Source organism: Bombina bombina, chromosome 3, assembly GCF_027579735.1.
Source record: "Bombina bombina isolate aBomBom1 chromosome 3, aBomBom1.pri, whole genome shotgun sequence".
NCBI lineage: Eukaryota > Metazoa > Chordata > Amphibia > Anura > Bombinatoridae > Bombina > Bombina bombina.
In genome coordinates, this window is record NC_069501.1 from 1115070638 (window position 1) to 1115095061 (window position 24424).

At 36.3% G+C, this 24424-nt stretch overlaps 1 protein-coding gene across 3 annotated transcripts in view; it reads right to left on the minus strand.

The window, feature by feature from the left end:
- Positions 1-23924, minus strand: part of USPL1 (ubiquitin specific peptidase like 1) — a 72877-nt gene extending 48953 nt beyond the window's left edge. Inside the window, exons 1-5 of one of the 3 annotated variants that reach the window (XM_053708472.1) lie at positions 23824-23924; positions 13847-14018; positions 12411-12539; positions 10029-12108; positions 2096-2191 (exon numbers count right to left, since the gene is read on the minus strand). In XM_053708472.1, coding sequence (XP_053564447.1) covers positions 2096-2191; positions 10029-12108; positions 12411-12539; positions 13847-13972 — 2431 coding nt within the window. In that variant the 5' untranslated portion in view covers positions 13973-14018; positions 23824-23924. Of the gene's footprint in view, positions 1-2095; positions 2192-10028; positions 12109-12410; positions 12540-13846; positions 15649-23823 lie in introns of those variants that run through there. The other 2 variants (XM_053708471.1, XM_053708473.1) reach the window with 2 other exon arrangements.
- Positions 23925-24424: the final 500 nt, after the last annotated feature.

The window sequence follows — 24424 nt, forward strand, 5'->3', positions numbered from 1 at the left end:
TTCTTGACGACATATGGCTGTTAAAATTATTTTAAGCCATTGTTTGCTCCACTTTTATCAGTTGGTTAATTTTTCACATTATTAAAGGGACATAATACTCATATGCTAAATCATTTGAAAGTAATGCAACATTACTGCAAAAAGCTGACAGGAAAATATCACCTGAACATCTCTATGTAAAAAAAAGAAGGTATTTTACATCGCAATTTCCTCAGCTCAAAAGAGAAAGTGCAGTGTAAACAGTTATACTTCAGCTGCAGGTAAAAAAAGAAAAAAAAAAAAGAAGAAGAAATGAACAGCAGCCAATCAGCTGTCATGAACTCTTTTACTGTGCTCTCATGAGATTTCCCTTAAATCTTAAGAGATTTAATAGTAAACTTCCTTAAACTGAATAGGGGAAATAACGTGTTCATGAGGCTCGCTCCCTTGCAGGTCCCGGGACATATTGATTTGCTGCTTCAAGTCCTTTACAATTGGGTAGGATTACTTTAGACATTGAGGTAAAATCTTTCTTTTTTACATAGAGATGTTCAGGTGATATTTTCTAGTCAGCTTTTTACAGCTGTGCTGCATCACTTTCAATGGTTTCAACATTTGGGTATCATGGCCCTTTAAGTCAAAATCACCAAAAGGCAAGACTGGTAACCCACCAAGAAATTCTAGCTGGTTAAGTAGTGATCTGAAAAGTTGTCATCAATATTTTGCAAGTGGCAATCTGGGAACTCTATGTTGTAAAGAGTGTGTGTTTACCTATTTAAACCCTTTGTCAAAGGTAAATGCTTGCTAAGAAAGTTGGCAGCTCCTGAGCAGGATGAGGGTGAAAAGCAAAATAAACTGGACTATTTTTTTTAAAGAACTCAGATGGATGTACGGTTATACCAGACATTATGAACTATCTGGAACAGGAATGTTATTTATATTTCTTCTTTTGGTGCTGGCTTTGGATGTCCTTGCCTACCACACCTACTAACTAACATCATGAAGAGGAATTTTAATCTTTATGTATTAAAAAAGAGTAACGCTTGTGAATAATGAACTTATTCAATGCCAACTTCACTGGGAAATTTACAGGTTTTGGATCAGGAAGATTAATGGAGTTACAAATTAGCACGATACTAACTTTCAAGGAATCTATTTTTGCTTGTGAAATTTTTTTTTAAAAATTAAAGGACAAACCTGATAGCCATTTTAGTGTTCTCCCCAAGACCCATTTAATGGGCATTACCACCCGGATGATTTCACTGACCACCTGGCTAAAATTAAGGCCAATATTAAGCTAAAAGCTAATATTACATTTTTCATTGTTTGTTGCACAAATTATCATCAATTCAATTTATGCTAAATGAAGTAATTAATTTGTGCTTTGGAAATCTAAAGTAACATTTAAAAATGACAGAAAATGTTATGACCTTGCAAGGTATTACACTACTTCATAATACCACCTGGCTAATAAAGTTTTCTATGGAGAACACGCCATTTGATACTTTTATGCTGATAATTTCATATTTTAAGTACACTTTGTCTACATAATTTGTAACTCGAAAACAAAAACACACATTTTTTTAAAAAAAATACTATTAATACCCTATAAAAACAGGACCTAACGTTATGTGAACATGGCGAGGACTAGTTTAATAATTAATGTCAGATTTGTTACTATTTCGTTTTCACAATTCCAGGGAAGAGTATCTATGAATCTTGTAATTCTACTTACACTAAAATGCAGTCCATAAGTCCAAAAATGTTAAGTCACTTCCAAGATATCTGAAAGGAATGGTATTGCCTATTTAAAAATATGAAGCAGCAAAAAGGTCCCCTGGTGCTGAAGGGGTTAAATTGAGTCAGTAACACAGCTATATTTAAATTGAAAATCCATAAAATGTATGAAGTCAAAAGGTATCTACACCAAGAAGTGAATACTCAAACATTGAGGGGAAAAAAAAAAAATCACTAATATATATATTTCAGAAAAAAAAAGCAAGCTACAAAATGGTTAAGATTATTAACACTTTACATTCCACGCAAACATTTTATCTATATACTTTGATTCCTCATTAACATAATTAAAATCTGTACAGAAAAAAAAAAAACTTACCCAATTTACATTTTAAAATGGGCTTTAATCTATTAAAAATGTCACTTCTAATTTTGTTCATACACCTCTCAGCTGAAGCAAGCTTCTTTGCATGCTCTGCAAAGTACAAAAGGGGAACAATTTTAACAGTAATATGCATCAGAGATAAAACAGTAAACTGAAACATACTGTACTTTTTTTGCACTTTAAAAGCTTGATATTCTAAAGCTAGAGAGATAAAGAACAACATTCTAGATTTAATTTACTTCCATCAGCTACAAGCATGCAAGTGTCAAATCAACATTCAGGTAACCACACACAAAATGTATAAATAATGCATGGAATAAAAAAAAAACATTCCAGCCGCTCCACCTTAAAACCTGACCTTTATTTCATTGCACATGTGACAAAAAAGAATAGACACCACCTTAAAAGGGACAGTATACACCAGTTTTCAAATAGCTGCATGTAATAGAAACTACTATAAAGTAGAATATACAGATACTGATAAAAATCCAGTATAAAACCTTTTAAAAACACTTAGAAGCTCCCAATTTAGAACTGTTGATGAGGTTAGACACCCACTGAAATTGACTGGAAAGCAAAAAAGTAGACACTCCCCTCTCACAAAAGACCCTTTACACAAACAGGAGCAAGCTTGAGTCTGTAGACATCCATCTACATCTAAAACTTTGGGGCTTGTTAGTAGTCCGAAAATCAGCACAATGTTATTTAAACATAAAGGGACACTGTACCCAAAAATTTTCTTTTGTAATTCAGACAGAGCATGCAATTTTAAGCAACTTTCTAATTTACTCCAATTATCAATTTTTCTTCATTCTCTTGCTATCATTATTTGAAAAAGGAAGGCATCTAAGCTTTTTTTTGGTTTCAGTACTCTGGACAGCAGTTTTTTATTGGTGGATGAATTTATCCACCAATCAGCAAGGACAACCCAGGTTGTTCACCAAAAATGGGCCGGCATCTAAACTTACATTCTTGCATTTCAAATAAAGATAGCAAGAGAATGAAGAAAATTTGATAATAGGAGTAAATTAGAAAGTTGCTTAAAATTTCATGTTCAGTCTGAATCACGAAAGAAATTTTTTGGGTACAGTGTCCCTTTAAGTAAAACTATACATAAAAAAACCAAAACATGTATGGGTTATATAAATGGAGCAGCTACAAATAAAATAAGTCTAGTGTACAATGTCCCTTTAAGACTCTGCATAAGTGTATATATGTTTTAGGAAACAATAGAAAATATGTTTTGTTTTTTTATATTTTATTGAAACTTTAGTTTCAAAGGTAGCCCTGAAATGAATGTCTAGATCTTTGCAATGAATTCATTAGCAGCTATAAAAGTGTGACTATCGAATATGATTGTATTAAAGGGACAGTCTAGTCAAAATTAAACTTTCATTCAGATAGGACTTTTTATCAACTTTCCAATTTACTTTTATCATCAAATTTGCTTTTCTCTCTTGGTATTCTTAGTTGAAACTAAACCTAGACAGACTCATATGCTAATTTCTAAGCCCTTGAGGGCTGCCTTTTAAATTGCTTTTCAACACAGACTGAACGTACACGTGGGCCATATAGATAACACTGTGTTCAGGCACAGAAAGTTATTTAATATTTAGCACATCACAATGCTAAATGCAAGTCAATAGACAGTCAAAGTCATGTGATCAGGAAGCTGGAAGAAGGTTCTTAGATACAAGGTAATCACGGAGGTAAATAGTATATTAATATAACTGTTGGTTGTGCAAAACTGGCAAATGGGTAATAAAGGGATTATCTGTCTTTTAAAACAATAAAAATTATATTGTAGACTGTCCCTTTAACAATGGGCACAAAAAATAAAATTAAAAAAATCATAGCGCCTTCCACCAAAGTGAGCCACCCAAATATGCAAGCCCTTAAAAAGAGATAGTGTACTGTAAACAATTATCCAATTTTATGTGTTCCCAAAGATCCATTTTGGATTGTATTTGTTTAAAAATCGCTCTATTACCTTTAATTGCCTTTTCCTGTTTTATCCATATATCTCAGTACTTAAAAAGGGACAGTCTACTCCAAAATGTTTGTTTAAAAAGATAGTCCCTTTATTACCCCCCTTCTTGAAAGCAATATTAGCGCTCCACTTAGTAACACCAGCACACACTGTGCTCTGATATTACAAGTTCACAGCAATGCAAAAGCGAGCTTGCGTTTGCATTGCCCTCACAAGAGCACGCTTTTATAGGCTCAAATGGGAGCATCGTGCAGCAAAGGGGGCAAGTAGCACAGCGACGGCAGCAATTTGTAAATATATATGTGTATGACTATATACACATAGATTTGTGTATATACATATATTAAAGGGACAGTCAACAACAGAATTTGTTGCTGTAAAAGATAGATAATCCCTGTTTTGCATAACAGTATATAATACAATATCTACCTCTGATTACTAGGGTTGCACCGATACCATTTTTTTTTAAGACCGAGTACCCGATACTTTTTTTTATGTCATGTCAGTTTACCAAGCACAATACAGACTAATGATTTAAGATCGCTTCTTTATAATTATGAACTGTATCTCAAGACATTTTGAAATAATAAAACAGTTATGTGCTTTACTGAACATGTTTATAAATAAAAAAATATTACAATAACATAACAAATAACAGCTGCAGCAGCTGGGTCTGGAAAGCTACAATTTAAAGGGGTGATTACTGGATGCAATTGGGTTGTAGGGTGCCTATATAACTCATCAGACATTTGTACTTAATACAAAGTAATATAATTTAATTCTGAAAATATTGGGGAATGAATATCCCAGTAATCCCCTTTGAGAAAAATGGGGCATTTGCATTCTACTGACTCAACAGAAAATAGGGCTGGTCTTCATATTTTTCCAGGGCTGCCTTTTATTCCCAGTCCAGCCCTGGTTAAAGGACCAGTAAACACAGTAGATTTGCATAATCAACAAATGCAAGATAACAAGACAAAATCACTTACTCTGAATTTCAAATGAGTAGTAGATTCTTTTCTAACAAATTTTAAAGTTATGTATATTTCCACTCCCCCTGTACCATGTGATAGCAATCAGCCAATCACAAATGCATATACGTATAGTCTGTGAATTCTTGCACATGCTCAGTAGGAGCTGGTGACTCAAAAAGCGTAAATATAAAATACTGTGCACATTTTTTTAATGGAAGTAAATTGGAAAGTTGTTTAAAATGACATGCTGTATCTGAATCATGAAAATGTTATTTGACCTGAGTGTCCCTTTAAGGATGTTCCTCAGAGTACAGTAGGTTTTGAGCATAATTGTGCAAGATGAGAACTAGCAGTATAACAGGCAATCTAGCAATTACAATCATTTTTTTTAAGTTAGTGGCAAGTACTTGTTAAGGAACAGAAGCACCTCTGCATGTTCAGCTATAAAAGTCTGTTTCTGCTATCAGTAAGGACGTTTGATGCTAAGCTAAACAGTCTTTCACTTTCCACACTACTGCATGGGGCAGAAAGATATTTTTGGGCCATTAAATCTTAGTTTATTAACTGCTCAGTACTTCAGGGGTTTATCTGAATAAGGTACAGCGATCTAACCCAGGTTGGCTAAGGCTTCCAGCTGTAAAGTAGCAGCTTTTGGAGTACTGCTCTGACGTACAATAATACAAATAACAGCAATTTGTATTAGCAGAAAAGAAGGGAACAATTTTTACTTAAGTCTCCACTCCAGCTTAAAATAAAATGGGAACATGCAGTTTGAAAAACGCCACACGATAGCGTAAGGGTAGGGAATTGGAGGTATCGGTTTAAAGTGAATGTAAATTTTGATGCTTAAGTACCCGGTTTTTAAAAATTAATTAATTAAAAACAGGTGCACTTTAATTAAATATTTACATTTCACTCCTGTTGTGAAAAAAACAAACAAAAAAAATGTAAATTTTGATGCTTAAGTACCCGGTTTTTAAAAATTAATTAATTAAAAACAGGTGCACTTTAATTAAATATTTACATTTCACTCCTGTTGTGAAAAAAAACAAACAAACAAAAAAAAAAACACTTACCTTTTAAACTTGACAGCTGTTCCAGCTTCCTCCGGTCGTCGCAAGCCATTTCTGATGTCAGAAATGATGGATAGGTCATCCTCCAATCAGGCTCCCCCCCGGGGGAATCGGTGTCTGATTAAACGCCGTGATTGGAGGAAGCTGGATTCCTAATTTTTGACCCAGGAAGAGGCTTTGCGACGGGTGGAGGAAGCTGGAGCTGCTGTCAAGTTTAAAAGGTAAGTATTTCACAACACGAGTGAAATGTAAATTTTGATGAATAAAAGTGCCCGTTTTTAATAAAAATTTTAAAAACCGGGCACTTTAGCATCAAAATTTACATTCACTTTAAGTATCGAGGCATTTGTACGAGTACTCATGCAAATACTTGGTATCAGTGCAACCCTACTGATTACCTTGTATCCAAGCCTCTGCAAAATGCCCCCTTATTTCAGTTCTTTTGACAGACTTGCATTTTAGCCAATCAGTGCTTACTCCTAGGTAACTTTACGTGCATGAGCTCAATGTTATCTATATGACACACATGAACTAACGCCGTCTAGTGGTGAAAAACGGTCAAACTGCATTCACAGAAGAGGCGGCCTTCAAGGTCTAAGAAATTAGCATATGAGCCTACCTAGGTTTAGCTTTCAACTAAGAATACCAATAGAACAAAGCAAAATTGGTGATAAAAGTAAATCCCACCAACATTGAAACCCAAAAACTGCCTAGTGCAATTATTTTTAAATAAACTATAAATGCCCTCTATTTTGAGGGCATTTGGGGCACTTTTAGAAAATTAAACAGATCTGAAAATTAACCAGAGATTAGAGCGCTAATTGCTACTGTAAGCTTGTACTTGTAATGGCTGGTTATCTATTGCATACCTGCAAACAAGCAAATTTGCCTGCTTGCGGACGTGCGATAATTTAGCGCTCCACTTGTAATCAGTGTTCCCTCTAAGTTAAACTTTGTGTGCGGCCCAGAAGTGAAATAGTTCATAAGATAATCATACCTTGCAGTCTGCATTGTGCAGTGTTTGCCAATTGTCACTGCTGGGCTGCACACAAGCTTAGAGCGAACACTGCTTGTAATCTAGCCCTATATTCGGGTATAATACATTCTATATGGGTTTGCATAAACAAAACAATCTGTAGGATAACCTTTGTGTGCCCTGTTGAGTAGAATTATATTACTGGGGCAATGTAGGCAGTTAATTTACAACCTCCTCTGCCCCTTCTCTACAGTCTCTAGGGTGCCTACTCATCCTCATAGCTCACATCTTTACACAGAGAGTCTCAATTTGAGGAGTGTTACTTTTTTATGCCTATACAGGGTGGGTTACAGTGAATGTAAATTTTGATGCTAAAGTGACCAGTTTTTAAAAATTAGATTAAAAACAGAAGCACTTTAATTCATCAAAATTTACATTTCACTTGTACTTACCTTTTAAACTTGACAGCAGATCCAGCTTCCGTCGGTCAGCGCAAGCCATTTCTGATGTCAGAAATGATGGATCGGTCATCCTCCAATCAGGGCTCCCCCCCCACCGGGGGAATCAGTGTCTGATTCAACACCGTGATTGGAGGAAGCCGGATTCTTCATTTTAGACCCAGGAAGAGGCTTTGCGACAGGTGGAGGAAGCTGGATCGGCTGTCAAGATTAAAAGGTAAGTATTTTAGCACAACACAAGTGAAATATAAATGTTGATGAATTAAAGTGCCCGTTTTAAAGCAAACTTTTAAAAGCCGGCACTTTAGCATTAAAAAATTTACATTCACTTAAAAAAAAATAAAAAAAAAATGTATACCTGAGTGCCGTATTGGCGTTAAGAGGAAAAATATGACCCTGTGCCTGCACTGGTGGAATAAAAAATAAATAAATATATAAGTCTCCATACTCTCTCTTTCCCCAAATCCAAAAGTTTTTAATATTAAAAAAAACTAACATAACATCACCACAAAAGCTATTATGGTGCTATATGGCTGCCCAGGCCAGGTAATGAAAGCTAAACTGCAATCAATGTTGAAGGAAAAAAACAAACAAAACTGTGCTAACCAAGCAGCGAACCATCTCTGCTTCTATAGCAGACAGTTGCTCTGGCAGCAATTCCTCAGCTCACTCTGGTTGCAGAAAATGAGACCGTATAAATTACTTCTGTGTGTACAGCACTGCGCTTGTGCATCTAAGAATACTGTGAGCGGAGGCACAGATGAGAAGCTTTGAACCACATCATACAGTTAATGCCCATTAACTACTAGCGCAAAAGTATGAGATTTTTAACATAAAAAGTTAAATTATGTGTAGTTAAACTTTACAATATACTTTAAGTTTCTTTTTCATGTAATTTAATTGATTTTCTAAATAGCACTGAGTTTCTATAAAATAAAGGGTGCCGCCATGTTTGAACTGACGCTGCACTTTATCTTTTTCCCTTACCATTAGGGACAGATATAAAACAGGCAAAAAGAGACTGTCCAAAAGGGGATTCCACACAGCTTTGTTTGCTCAAACAGAGATAAATAGAAAACTAGTTCAAACAAGAAGCACTAAAGCAGAGCTGGACAAACCCAGGAGCCAGGAAGCTACATGCTCCTAGAATTTTATCAACTTTTTTTGGTTATTCGCCATATATCTATATACAAATACCACTGGTCTGGCTCCTAAATATTCTTACTGGCTCCTAAACTTTAAACAGATTTGTCAACCCCTGCACTAAACTACTTTATGGAAACTAAACATTTACACAACCAATATATAAATATAATTTTAGAAATGCATTTACATATTCTAAGGCTAATCTTTGCTTTAAATATATAATGTCTAGCATGTATTTAACATTTATAACATCCCTTTAATTTCGAGGGCGCCAATAGATCTCAGGTGCACAGGAAAATCTAACACTGGTTTACTGGATCACCATATAAATAGAAAAATGAATTAATATGTTCTAAAGAATAATTACAAACTGCATAATTGTTAGACAAGCATCATTCATATTACAGTAATTTTTGTATAGTAACTAAAAATATAAATAAATCAAAATTGAAAGCTTTTATCACAGACAAAATAAGTGCTCAGGGACACGGAATCCTATTTGTTTTTCATGATTCAGCAATTTTTATCAAACTTTCTAGTTTAATTCTATTATCAAAGTTGCTTTATTTGCTTGTCGCTGTTTGTGGAAGTAATGCACTACTGGGAGCGGAACACATCGGGTAAGCCAATGACAAGAGATATATATAGGCATCAATCACCAGCTAGCTCCCAGCAATCCATTGCTGCTGCTGAGCCTACCTAGTTATGTTCTTCAACAAAGAATATGAGAAATTTGGTAATAGAGCAAACAAGTTTATACAATTTTCTTCTACCTGAACCATGAAAGTAATTTTGATTAGACTGTCCCTTTAAAATGCATTAAAAGTATTTTACACACTCCTTTACTTTCACTAAAAGGGACATTAAACCCCAAATTGTTTTCATGATTCAGATAGAGAATACAATTTTAAACAACTTTGCAGTTCACTTCTATTATGGAATTTGCTTTGTTCTCTTGCAATCCTTTGTTGACAAGCTAGTTAGGCTCAGGAACAGCAATGCCCTACTGGGAGCTAGCTGCACATATATGCCTTTGGTCATTGGTCACCCAATGTGTTAAGCTAGCTTACAGTAGTTTACATTGCTGATCCAACAAAAGGATATGAAAAATGTGTTGGGTCTTATTTTTCTTAAAAGAATATGGATACAAATAAACTGTATGCATTAAAATGAATATTTTAACTAATGTTACCACACAAGTGCTCCCGATCTATGATTTTGCATGGTTCATACATTCAAATAAGCTTTTGTTTTTAAATCTGTGTTAAAGATGCAAACTGCCAAACAGTAATATGATCTGCAATATTTACCTCTCTTGCTTTTCAGGACACTAGATGTCAGCAATGAACTGGCTTCATAATATTTTTTGTAGAGCTGGTGAACTGAAGAATTCTCATCAGCACTTTCCATGCTCACATTATGCTTTAGAGTTGTTAAATGCACTAAAGCAGACATGATGCAATCCAGCCAACACAGAGAGTATTTGTTCCTCCACTGAATATGATTATGGTGGGTATCAGATTGCACACTGTTTGTAGGTGAAGAAATCTTTACACTATTGGACTGCGGCTGTAGAGAATCTTTATTTTCAACACTACCCGTGGGCTTCTGCAGGTTTTTTTCCAGAGTGAGCTGCCCAGGCAAAGAACACGTATCTGCCATATCTGATTTGATACATTCTTGGTCAGTTACTTCCATAACCTCATCTTGTTTTATATTTTTAAAATCCTCATTAAGATCATCTTGTAACACAGAACATGACTCAGACATTTCACATTCCATTAAGGAAGAATCCATAACCCTTTCAGATTTACTAGAATCTGGCACTGTGTTCGCACAAGGCATTTCATTCAAGGTATTTTTGTCTATTTGATTTTCAGACTGCAACAAGCTGGCTGGCAGTGAAGTATCACATAGTCTTTCCTCTTGGATAAGTACCATTTCTGGTCCTTTAATTGCAGAATCTGGTGACAGAGCCACATGAACTGTTTCACTGCACAAAGAACCTGACATTACTTCAGGTTGCTGTTTAAGATTTGTGCTCTCCAACACACATGTTGAGAGTGGATCAATTATACTTTCTGGACACCTCTGTTCAAAGAAAGGTGGTTTTGCAACTAAACTCTCTGATGGAGATATAACCTGAGTCATACTATTGATGTTTTTTATATCTGCTTCTTCACACAAGGAAGTGGCTGTTTCCATCAATGTACTTTCCTCAACTTGCTGCTCAGGTAGAATATCTTGTGACAAACTGGTTGAAAGTGAAGAATCAAGTACATTTTCTTGACTGTCGTGCTCTGTAACGGGTGTATTTATATCACAGTCTCTCTCAACCACTTCTCCGTTGGTCAGGGTATTAGACATTTCCATTTCTTCAACTTGCTGCTTAAAGTGAGGGTCCGGGGACAAGCTGGTTGAAAGGGAACAATCGTTCACAGCTGCATGACTGGATGACTCAAACATTTTTGGAGATTTACCAGTGCTGTCTTCTGTAAGAGCAGTTTTAGCATCATCTTGAAGCTTAGTGTCCTGCAAAAAACTGGTACAGGACGAAGTATTCAACTCCCCCAATTGATTGTCCGGTACTAGAAGACCTGGTGCAGCAACTGCACAGTTTAATCCATGAACTACTGATAGTTGTAAACTGTTTTCTTCAACATCATTACAACTAGGAGTCGACATATCCACCAATGTTCTGTCTTTTACCATATTTTGCTGTTCAGGAAGATTTTCCTTCAATAAATGTGCTAATGAAAGCTCATGCTTATTTACATCTACACTTTTTTCCATCTTTACACAAGTTTCTTGGCTCTCTTGTTTTTCATGGACATTTAATATTCTATGTGGACTTGACGATTTGCAGACTGGATTTTTAGCCGTTTCCAGACACACATGAAAACCATTCTGAATAGAATTGGTCACGTCCAGAGATTTGTCTTGTGCTGCTCCTTCATGAAACCCATTTGGAATTCCCTGCAACACATCTTGTGAACCAGAAAGTTCACAAAGTGGTACTTCATATGCAGATTGAGATATATGGTTAACATGTAAGCCAGATATTTCACAACGTAAAGTCATTTCCACAGTGCTCTGCTCCTGAAGCATTCTGTCCTCCTTAGCACCATTTTGCAAAGGTTGACAATTGCTTGGTTTCTCATTTGGTGTCTTAGAAGCTTTCAGACCTTCATATCTTCTGAGAGAATCATCAGGGAGATTTAACCCACAGAGAGGCGCATCAATCTTTAATTTCTTCGCATTAATGTTGGAGGTTAGTGATGTCTCCAATATGCTCCGTTTTCTAGATTTAGTTGAAATGTGGTGCTTCTGTAAGTCAGCAGTATTTGCAATTATGTTATCCAAAGGTGTGTATCCCAATGGATAAATACACTAAAAAAAAATAAAAAAAAAAATGATATGTTACATAAGTTAATTCAATGGCTAATTAAAATGTATGCAAAATTAGCATGACAATAAAAAAAACTACAACTGAGCAAAGCTGTAATTGCTACAATACGTGGTGCTTATAGGCTACCAACTGAGAAGGTTATTACAACTTTTTTTTAGACTACTACAAAAGCAGGGGGGGTATGATTACAAAATTATCAGGATCCAATTATGGAATAACAAATATACGTTTTTTTAATATAGCTAAAACCAATGCTGTACAAAAGTTAAAATAATGGGCATACCTGAGAATTACCGCACAGGAAAATGGACTGAGAAAAACTAATGCGATAAGTCTTGAGGGACTGTACGTGGCCTTTGGACCTGCATGCGGGGCAAGTTCCATCTGTAATAAAAGTGCTGGATTCTGAATTCTACGGAAACAAAATTAAAAAATGTAATCCTGCGCACAAGATAAACAAACAAGCAAAGACAGACAACCCTTTAACAGAACTTTTTAAAAATGACTAAAACAATCTTTCACCCATAATAAGAAACAGCTGAACTGTTTACTCATTAATACACACTTCAAATAAAAAGAACATGATAGAGCTTATTAAAGGGACATTGTACAGTACAATAATTCCCAATAATCAATTTTTGCCTGCTGGATTGCATCTACAAATAGCTGCTTGCGGACATCTTCATGGAAGCACAAATACTGCATTATTCTATATAGAAAAGCTAAATAAACAAGTAGCAGCAGTGGGCACCAACAGCCCACCTGAGGGGTAGGTCATCTACTTGCCCAGATACACTGTCCCTTTAACCCCTTTCATGCCAAAATATAGATTTAATTATTGCTCTCTCATTATGCATGAAATGGATTTGATTAGAATGTCCCTTTAAAGAGACAATGTACACCAAGTTGCATATAACTGCATGTAATAGACACTACTATAAAGAATAATATGCACAGATACGGATCTAAAAATACAGTATAAAACCGTTTAAAAACTTACTTAGAAGCTCTCAGTTTAGCTCTGTTGAAAAGGCTAGACAGGGACACTTACTGAAACGGGGTAGAAAGCAAAAAGAGCAGACCACCCCCCCACCCCCGCATATGAAAAGACCCTTTACACAAAACAAGAGCAAACTGGAGTAGGAAGACAACAGTCTACTTCTAAAATGTTGGGGCTTGGTTAGGATGTTATTTAAAATTAAGAGAAACTATACATTTTTACAGAAAACAAAAACCCTGTATGGGCTATATAAATGGATCATCCACAAAACATTTATGCAAATAAAAATAGTGTACAATGTCCCTTTAACAGCTAGAAAAAAAAAAAGTTTGTGTATATATATATATAATGCTTTTCTGACCACACGCATAAACAGACTAGTGGTAAATAAACGTATTACCCATAATACGGTTTTGATATTTGAGAGCGTTTACTAACAAGTGTGATTCCTATGACCACTAGCCTTCAACAAATGTAACAGCAGAATTCAGCAAGTATATAAAACTATTAATGAAGACATGCTTTTTACCGGAAGCAAGACCGGGTGACATACATTATATGAAAAGTATTTTGCTCTTATTTAATAAGAAGGAGAACAAACTTATCTTTACACAAACAAGTTTGCATTATGAACAATCTTTCGCCTTTTTTTTTTTTTTATAGATTTCCGTGGAAGAACAAACAAGGAAAAAAAAAATGCAGAAAAAAGCGTCACTGACTTTTCCCATGTACCCCACCATGTGGAGTGAAGATTTCCCTACAACAGACACTTGTCCAACCACTGACACTGTAGATCCAGGTGTTTCAGAAGCCATCTTGCTGACCCATTGGTTAATTTTTGTCATGTCACATGTAACCTGCCAGCACCGTTTAATGGCATGTCAAAGAACCCTGAAAAACAAGTGGATGAAAAAAACAAACAGAGAACAAAAAGTTATTCACAGAAGACTCAAGGCTTTAATAACTCACTAGGTAGTGAAGCAACTCAGACATCTGCATATGCCAGGCCGTGTAATATTAGCACAGCAAACAATTGAAATATAAAATTTAAGAGACAACGAAAGAGGAAAGAGAATAAAAAAAAAAAAAAAAAAAAAAAAAAAACACACAAAAGAAAGACTTTCCACACAGTTCCACAACAAAATAAGGTCTAAAACACCAGTTAGGTATTTAAAATAACTGTAAATGGTAATTTATTCATTTAAAAGACTATCACCCAAAAGTGAATAGGGGATTAAAAAAAAAAAACACCTCAATCATCAAAATACTAGTGTACACAACCATATTTATTGTTAATAAATATTGCCATGTTTTGGGCTTTCATACCTTGGTGGTTGTTCTTGGCAGCCACCAATAAATTAATTCCTAGAAATGAGTTTTATTAAAAGCAACGCAAACCCCAATTTCTTTCTTTTAGGAGTTAGATAGATCATGCAATTTTAAACAACTTTCTAATTTACTTCAATTTTTTATATTGTTTGTTGAAAAGCAGGGCAGAAAAAGCTCAGGAGCAGGAATGTGTATGGAGCTTATATGGAAGCAGTTTTGCTGGAATGCTATCCATGGCAGCACAATTTCCTGCCATAATAGTGCTTTAGACTCCTACCTAGGTATCTCTTCAACAAAGAACACGAAAGCAATGCAAAATTGAGAATAGAAGTAAAATTGGAAACTTTTTAAAAATGGCATGCTGTCTCAGTCACAAAAGAACAATTTTGTGTTTTATCTCTCTTTAAACATCAAATTTAATTTTAACTTCAATATCAAATTAAACAGCTTTAGCATTTTTAGCTACTGTGATGTTAAAGTGATGGTAAACACTAGGATTTAGCATTGGAACAAATAAAGGGGACTTTCATTCATGAATTATAAAATACTTCATGCTCAAAGCTCCTTTGTTTGAAGCGATCGCCGCACTGAGCTGCCAAGGCAGCCCACTGGCAGAACGCGGCTTTCCCTATTTGGCTGAGAGGTGACGTTTCCACCTCTTAGCCAATAGCCGTGCAGGAAATCCAGCTTGGCGACGCATATTTCACACATAATTTAGCAGTTTGCATCTAAATATATATTTACTAATGAGATATTTGAAATGTGCATAATGTACTATCACATTAAGACACAGGTGAGATCTTATTTCAAAGGGCAGACTCACGAGGGCCTTGTAACCCCCCACACCAGAGGGACATGGGCTTCCGCACAGTGTGCCCTTCAAATTTAACATGATAAAGCAGGTCAAAACACAGGAATGGACAGCACTCACAGACTGGACTGGGTACACATCCTAAGCCACAGCAAACTGCACAGCCCTGAACACTGACAGACAGCTGCAAAATTCCCAGAAACCCAGGCAGTTAACTCCAGAGCAGCCTGGGTGACAGGTTTGCAGGGGAGCATTACAAACATTAACACAACGAAAACCTGGCACTCGCCAGCAAATTCACAGTAATGTTTAAAAGCAAAACTGGGGGAAGTTGGTTACATTTGGCGCCAAAGGATCAAGCCCAGGACCACAACAAGGTCTCCCCCTTCCTGGGACCCAAAACCAGCACCCACACAACGCATACTTCCAAACAAACCAACTGGGATCCTCACACGGTGACACAGGCTTTTGTAACCTCCCCTATGTAAATACAAAACACAGGAATGGACCACACTCACAGACTGGACTGGGTACACATCCTAAGCCACACCAAACTCCACAGCCCTGAACACTGACAGACAGCTGCCAAGTTCCCAGCAACCCAGGCTGCTCTGGGGTTAACCGCTTGGGTTGCTGGAAACTTTGCAGTTGTCTGTCAGTGTTCAGGGCTGTGGAGTTTGCTGTGGCTTAGAATGTGTACCCAGTCTGAGTGCGGTCCATTCCTGTGTTTTGTATTTACATAGGAGAGGTTACAAAAGCCTGTGTCACCCTGGGAGATTCCCAGTTGGTTTGTTTGGAAGTATGCATTGTGTGGCAGCTGGTTTAGGGTCCCAGGAAGGGGGAGACCTTGTCGTGGTCCTGGGCTTGATCCTTTGGCGCCAAATGTAACTGACTTCCCCCAGTTTTGCTTTTAAACATTACTGTGAATCCCAGAGGCAGAACTTTTATTCACTTTCTGCGATTAGATTTTTTTAGTGAAATTTTTTCTGCAGGTCATTTTTAAATAAAATTCAATTTTAAATTAGACGGTTACACAAAGGCACCAGTTCAATTGCAATGTGTTGGTTAACTGAAGAATAAAGCCATTTTTAATTTTTATAATATAATTGCATTGCAAATTAGCTGCATACAAAGATATTTTAAAATGCTTCTTGAATAAATCTGTTTCCTTTTCTCTTAGTCTAACAGAAATGTAGTAATAAAAAAGATGCAATGCTCATACGTACGTATTGCATTCAGAATAAACAGCTTTGCAGACTGGGAAAGGCTAGGGGGCGGGTTTGAAAAAATCTCTGAGAGACAGTCAACAAGCAATGTGCTGCATATTTGACTGCTCACTTCAAACAGCACTCTACTCTGGATGCACTGTGTTATGGAAAACTTACACAGTGCAGCCAGAGCACAGCTCTGTTTGAAGAGAACTCTCTTATGTTGAGCAGCACTACAAAGTTTAAGCGCCTACAGTTCCTGCATGTGTCCTGCTCTTTCTGCAGACATGCTGCATTTTCTGCGATGACATCTCAGATCACTATATGTTCTGCCTTGGGGCTGTGAATCTGCTGGCGAGTGTCAATCTGCTGGCGAGTGCCAGGTTTTCTGTGTGTTGTGATGATAAAGCAGGTATTACTTTAAAGAGACCTACAATTTGTAGTTCATTAGGAACATCAATGCATTCTAAAGTGCAAGCAGGACCACTCTACTATATAAAATATAAACAATCAAAATTAAATATTTAATCAATGCTTTCAAATTTGTTCCTCACTTTGTGCAGCCATCAATCCAACCATCTAACATCCCAAGGGTGCTATCAAAAAGAAAACAAAAAAAGCTTACTAATGGCAAGGGGCTTGTCGAATAGTGCCTCACATAATGTGATTAATATGTTGTATTGAAGTAAAAGGCATTTAACCCCATATGGCTATCTCATCCCAAATTACCACATATTACTTAACACGTTATCTTAGCACAGGGCTTTTCCAATCTAACCTCATGACTCCTTAGCAGGCCAGACTTTCAGGATTAACTTGGGTGAGAGCAAGTTAATAACCATGTTTACTAATCAGCTGATTATTTCACCTGTGCGCCAATTCAAATATCCTGAAAATCCAGCCTGTTAGGGAGGCCTGAGGATAGGTTTGAAAACTGTCTGCTTAGACTAAAGGACCGTTAGTTTAGCAAGGACAAACAGGTCTTAAAAGACAAGATTAGTGTTCGATTTCCTTATTTTTCTGCAGGCAGTAGAATAATGCCACAACTAAAATGATGTGTATAGGTGTTTCATGCTCTACACCTCAAGTAGAAAAGTGTTTTTTTGTAAAACCATGTTTAAAAACAAGTAACTTAGAATATGCGTATATGTTGCAAGAGAACACTGACAGCCACACACTGATGTCCAAGCAGTTCTGTGCTACAGCATTGTGTTTTCTCTCACAAGTTATATTCTGCCATACAAGACTACCACTAGAATCAAAATCTCATGTATTCATTACAGCAAAACATTAACACAAGGACAACTTACCTTACAATCACTGATTTGGAACCTACCTTATAGATGGGGGGAAAGCTATGTTTGTTGTCCATATAAGACCAACTGCAGCCAAAGCCCATGCATCAACTATTTTTCAGCTAAACCGGTAGCATAGTTTTTAATGCAGTCTGAAAACTAGTTATTAAGGAGTCTCTCCAATGTATATGTGCTAAAGGGACATTCTAATGATTTGTTATACAAAAACTGTTTAAAAGTTTATGCTTTCATATACAAAATCTGTCCCTCAGCTGCCCAACCAGCAACAACAAAGTGCTTGATGCCACTGCATTTGCCAAAAGTAGTTACATCTGCCTTATACAGAGGATGAACAACAGTGGTGCCATTATTAAAAAGTGAGAGCACAGCTTATATATCTCCATTTTATCAGAGGTAAACTATGTCTGCACTCCTAATCTTTGAAGACTTGCTTGGATTGAGGTTCTTTTTGACTGCAGTATTTTTTTCTCTTTCCTATCTGTTTGCCTCATCAAGTTATATCCAGGAATTGTGATGTGGATTCCAGACGACAAGTAATACATCTCAATTGACCACACAAAGGATACTCTACACGAGAATGCTCTGGGGCCCATTTATCAAGCTCCGAATGGTCTTGGGATATCTTCAGACTCGCCAGAAACAGCAGTTGTGAAGCAGCGGTCTAAAGACCGGTGCTCCATAACCTTGTCCGCCTGCTCTAATGAGGTCGGACAGGAATCGCCACAATACAACCCGATCAAGTACAATCGGGTCGATTGGCAGCAAGTCTGCAGGGGGCGGCGTTGCACCAGCAGTTCTTGTGAGCTGCTGGTGCAATGCTGAATACGGAGAGCGTTTTGTTTACCGCACTCAGCGATGTCTGTCGGACCTGATCCGAACTGTCGGTTCAGGTCCGACAGACATTTGATAAATGGGCCTCATTAACTTGAGTCGTGTAGTATTATATGCACCTGCAAAGATTTGCAGAAGTGAATCCTGTATGCATAAATTTAAACTGTTGATAAAGCTGCTAGATTATATATATATATATATATATATATATATATATATATATATATATATATATATATATATATATATATATATATATATATATATATCTCAAATGTCTAAATTCCTGAAAATCAAAATGCAAAGAACAAAATCCCAAAATTATAGAATCCCTAAATTTAAAAAACCCTATAGTTACGATGTGCTGTGATGTCCCCATCTTCACTATCTTTTTGCCTCCACCTGGGGGTTCATATCCCAAGGTTTACTTGGGGTGGACGGCAGGGCACCCCCCCTTGAACCCTCCAGGCAGAGGCTGAATAGCCAGTTTAACCAGTGATCACTTTTGGAATGTGGTTTTCTAAGGGTTGGTAATCTTGCGGGATTTTATTGTTTCGGGATTCTGGTTTTCGGTATTTTACAAGTTAGGGATTTTATTTTTTATGCATTTTAATATTCGGGATTATGTTGTGTCGCCATTTTTAAGTTTCAGTATTTAGAACTTCGGGATTGTGGCGTTCTGTCTTATATACTTCGGTCTTTTGATTTAGAGATATATATATATATATATATATATATATATATATATATAAATAAAAGATATATAAAAGGGATGCACCGAAATTTCTGCCGCAGAAAGTTTCGGCCGAAAATAGCCTTTTTTGGCTATTTCGGTTTTCGGGTTTTTTGCCTGTTATTTTCGGTAAAATTATTGTGTATCAGGTTTCAAATTTGATGCTAGCCTAGAGCTGCTGTTTAAGTTTATTACTTGACTTACTGTTCTGCATATAATGAGTTTTCTAGGACTATACTTTATTTGGATAATTGGTAAAAAAAACAGTTAAATATGATTCTGTTACATAGAACTAAATGAAGAATACAGTATATTGATATATATAATTGTTTTAAGTAAGGAAACATTTTGGCCGAAAATTGCATTTTTTTCTTTTTTTTTTTTTCTTGGTAAAATTATTGTGTAGCATATTAATTGTTTTAAGATATTTTTGTCCAATTTTAGTGTATTACTTTCAATAAAAGTGTGGGCTTTTTTATTGGCTCTAATTATGCAAAAAAAAAAAAAAAATTAATTTGAAAAAACACATTTTCGGTATCAGTTTCGGTTTTCGGCCAAGTGCATCCCGGATTTTCGGATTCGGTCCAGAATTTCCATTTCGGTGCATCACTAATATATATAGATAGACAGATATATAGATAGACAGGACATATAGATAGATAGACAGGACATATAGATAGATAGACAGACATATAGATAGATAGACAGACATATAGATAGATAGACAGACATATAGATAGATAGACAGACATATAGATAGACAGACAGACAGATAGATAGACAGACAGATAGACAGACAGATAGATAGACAGACAGATAGACAGACAGACAGACAGATAGACAGACAGATAGATAGACAGACAGATAGACAAATAGATAGATAGACAGACAGATAGACAGACAGATATATAGATAGACAGACAGATATATAGATAGATAGATATATATATAGATAGATATATATAGATAGATATATATAGATAGATATATATAGATATATAGATATATATATATATATATAAAAATATAAATAAATAAATGTGCAGTCTAAAACAGAATGCACAGGCGCTTAATACTTTAAAACAACTTTCCAGTTTATTTTGCTTAATTCGCTTGGTATAATTTGTTGAAGGAGCAGCAATGCACTAATGGTTGCTAAATGAACACATGGGTGAGCCAAAAACAATAGGGATACATATGCAGCTAGTACACCCAGGTGCTTTGTTGTTCCTGAGCTTACCTAGACAAATCCTTCAACAAAGGATAACAAGAGAAGGAAGCAAATTAAATAATAGAAGTAAATTGGAAGGTTGTTTAAAATTGAATGCTCTGTCTGATTCATGAATTTCTAATTGCAATTTACTGTCCCTTTTACACTTAATTTGTACCACATGCCCATATCCAGTTGCAATCTGAGTTTACATGAGCACTGATAGCTAGGTACACTCCGTGCACAAAATGTATGCATTCAGCTCCCGTAAAATATAAAAAATTTGATTGTATACAATTGTGAGCGGGACCCTGTAATCCTTCAGACCCAGTTTGTCTAAAATGTATTGCCTATACGGTGGCTCCTGTGTAGTGCTGCATTCCATTGGTTGCATTACAAATAAAGATAAGGTGGGTGAATGTGATGCCAATATAATTTTTTTATTTTGTACAGTACTCTAAACTGCTGTGCACAGGCTACCATTCATAATTATATGGTTATAGGGACACTACTCAATAATGGATATAGTGTCTTTAATTGTGTTTTTTTCCTTCCACCTTGTTTAGCATGTATTGTATATGACGTGTGGGTTGATTAAGTAACAATTTATTGCTTGCATCTTCAAAAGGGAATTAAAATAAAACCCTAATAGAGCATTTTTCCATGTCACGTGAATTTTATAAGATTCCATGTCACGTGAATTTTATAAGATTCCATGTCACGTGAATTATAAGATTCCATGTCACGTGAATTATAAGATTCCATGTCACGTGAATTATAAGATTCCATGTCACGTGAATTATAAGATTCCATGTCACGTGAATTATAAGATTCCATGTCACATGAATTTTATAAGATTCCATGTCACGTGAATTATAAGATTCCATGTTACTTTGATATATATTTTTCTGTAATTACAATATATAAGGGAATATTTGTGAATATTAACAGCAGTATCATGTATTTACAATGGTGTAATCATTATATTATATATTCGCAACTGTGTTAGCTCAAATATATATTATATTTCAAACTCTGTATATGCGTTACCTAGATGCTGTCTGTATATATCCCTTTAAATATTGTTGATGTTCTATAGCCAATCACGTTGCAGGGAGTGATTTAAATACTTGTGGGTGTCAGGAGATACAGGTCTATGAATAAGGCAGTGCTTTGCCGAAACGTGCAAGACCGTATTCCCCTGCCCTATGGTCTTGTTTTTAAGCTCTTTGGCTTGACTGCTTATGCTGTAAGTATCTACTAACGAATAAATATTTTTGGACATTTCTCTCTGTGCCCAAATCTTTCTGTTACTTATGATCCTTTATAGGCCTTGCAGCTGTAAAATACACATTTTTCACCAAGCCCTACCTCTAATAACTCCCGCAAAGCCTCTTTACCAATGGCACAACATGAGGGGGGTAATGGCTTGGGGAGGAGTTAATGTTACTTGATTTAATGAGCTAATGCACCCGGAGGTGTCAGTAACATGGTGGACAGATTCAGAGCCAAGTGGCTGGGCATCTGTGTAAACATATGTAAACCTACTCTGAAGCAGCTTTCCCCGGAAAAACACACTCATATCTTAAAGTGATGACTAAATCTTACAAGAAGTTAAATATTACATCCTTGCATTATATCTGTGCTTAGTAAGACTGTGACTGAAATGGTTAAAAAGCCTGTGCAGTTTATTATACTCACAACACTGCAGGACACTGTGAAGAGTTTTTTCCCAAGCAGTGACATTCGCTGCTCATCCAATGTTTGTGCAAGCCATACGGCAAAAATCAAGCCCTGCCTCATAGGGCTTAATTATTGCCGTAGGGCTCACACAAACAGATGAGTGGTGAATACGTCACCAACTGAAAAAAGCGATCTTCACAGTGGGCTGGCAGTGGTGGCCTTTTATAAACTAAGGAAACTTATTAACACTTACAGGTACATTTTACTATAACAAATATATGTTTTTTTTATTTGATTTTTTTTACACAAGGATTTCATATTTAACTTCGGTAGTTTAGCGTCCCACACACAACAGGTTCCCAGCTGCGGTTGCGGCGCCCGGGAACGATATTTGAAAAGAACGATCCGTTCCAATACCTGCCCCGGCCGCCACTGATGGGAACCTATCCATGCCCCCCCTTACCTTTCAGAAGTAATTCCCATGGTAATGTGTACGTTTCTAAAGTAATTCCCATGGTAAAAATATTACATGTTTAGGTAAATGTGGAGTTGATTGCTCTGTTACAATTTAGTTCCTGTGCTCCACAACCGCCCCTGGGAACCTACCCATGGTGTGTCGCCCCCACCCCACGGCGGGATGTGGTACCTTACAAATTTGGGACACTAAACTACCCCTTAACTTCATGTAAGCCTTAGTTTACCATCACTTTAAAGGGATACTAACTTAATTTTTTTATTTCATGATTCAGATATAGCATGCAATTTTAAGCAACTTTCTAATTGACTCCAATTATCAATTTTTCTTTGTTCTCATTTTATCTTGATTTGAAAAAGCAGTAATGAAAGGTTAGGAGCCGGACCATTTTTAGGTCGGCACCTGAGTAGAGCTTGCCGATTGGTTTGCTACATTTAGCCACAAATCAGCAAGTGCTAACCAGGTGCTGAACAAAAAATGGTCCGGCTCTAAAGCTTACAGTACTGCTTTTTCAAATCAAGATAACATGAGAACAAAGAAAATTGATAATAGGAGTAAATTAGAAAGGTGCTTAAAATTCCATGCTCTATCTGAATCATGAAAAAAAAAAAAAAATAGGTTTAGTATCCCTTTAAGGATAGCCAAAAGCTGATGGCTCCTAAAGATAAGGGCTGGTTCCTATATTTTAACAAAAATAATTGTCGAGCCCTGCTCTACAGAATATAAACCTAATCAGTCAAGCTTTCTATGTAGAAATATGTTCTACATAGATAAATCTGCGCACAGAATGGCAATGATATGCTCTGCTAATAAGGTGCCTCTTCCTACACATGGAGGAAATGCGAAGTTTGTTTTGCCCAATGAGGGTAATAAGCATGGTTTACAATGTATCCCTCTTCACAGCATGATAATGCTATGTTCTGCAAGGGACATTTGTGTATATAGTGGTGCTATTCAACAGCTCACGAACCTACACAAAGCGACTTTGTCACTTACAGCAGGTTTTCTGTATACAGCGCAACAGACCCGTAGTGCCTATTTATCCAACCTGATTTTGATCACAAATAATACAGTAAAGCGCAACCGTCTGATAACCTTACCTTATATATAAAAGTCTTCGCACCACTTCGCGGTAAACTGCAAACAGCTCAGAAATCGTGAACGCGTGACTTACGCTTGACAAACGTTTAGAGTATTTCCGGTCGCGGCAAGCGTGAATGTTAGCGTCACTTCCGCTGCCGTACCCCAAACTGTCGCTCTTGCTATGACACGAATTTAATGGACGCCATTTTTACTCTGGGCAAAGTCATGGCACGCTATACATTTACTATTTTACAGAATCATGTTTTCGATGACTGTCTGGCTATAATTTTAAAAGGGACACATAAGCCCCTGACCAATAAATATGGGCATGCTAGTGGAAGAATAAAATGCTGTAATACATTTATAACAGTTTCACTTAAAAGGATAATAAACAGTGCCTCCTTTTCTAAAACAAATGTTAAATCAAAGAAAACGCAACAACAACAAAACAAATCACAGCAAACAACTTACTAGTTTTCTTTCAAAATGGAACATTTTTTAAACGTTAGTTTCATTCTTGCAGTTCTGAGCATGAGAACATTTGGCTACATGTTTATTTAGTCGATTCACTTATACTAAGATTAAAAGTGGCAAGCTAATGTTAGCACACCCACAATA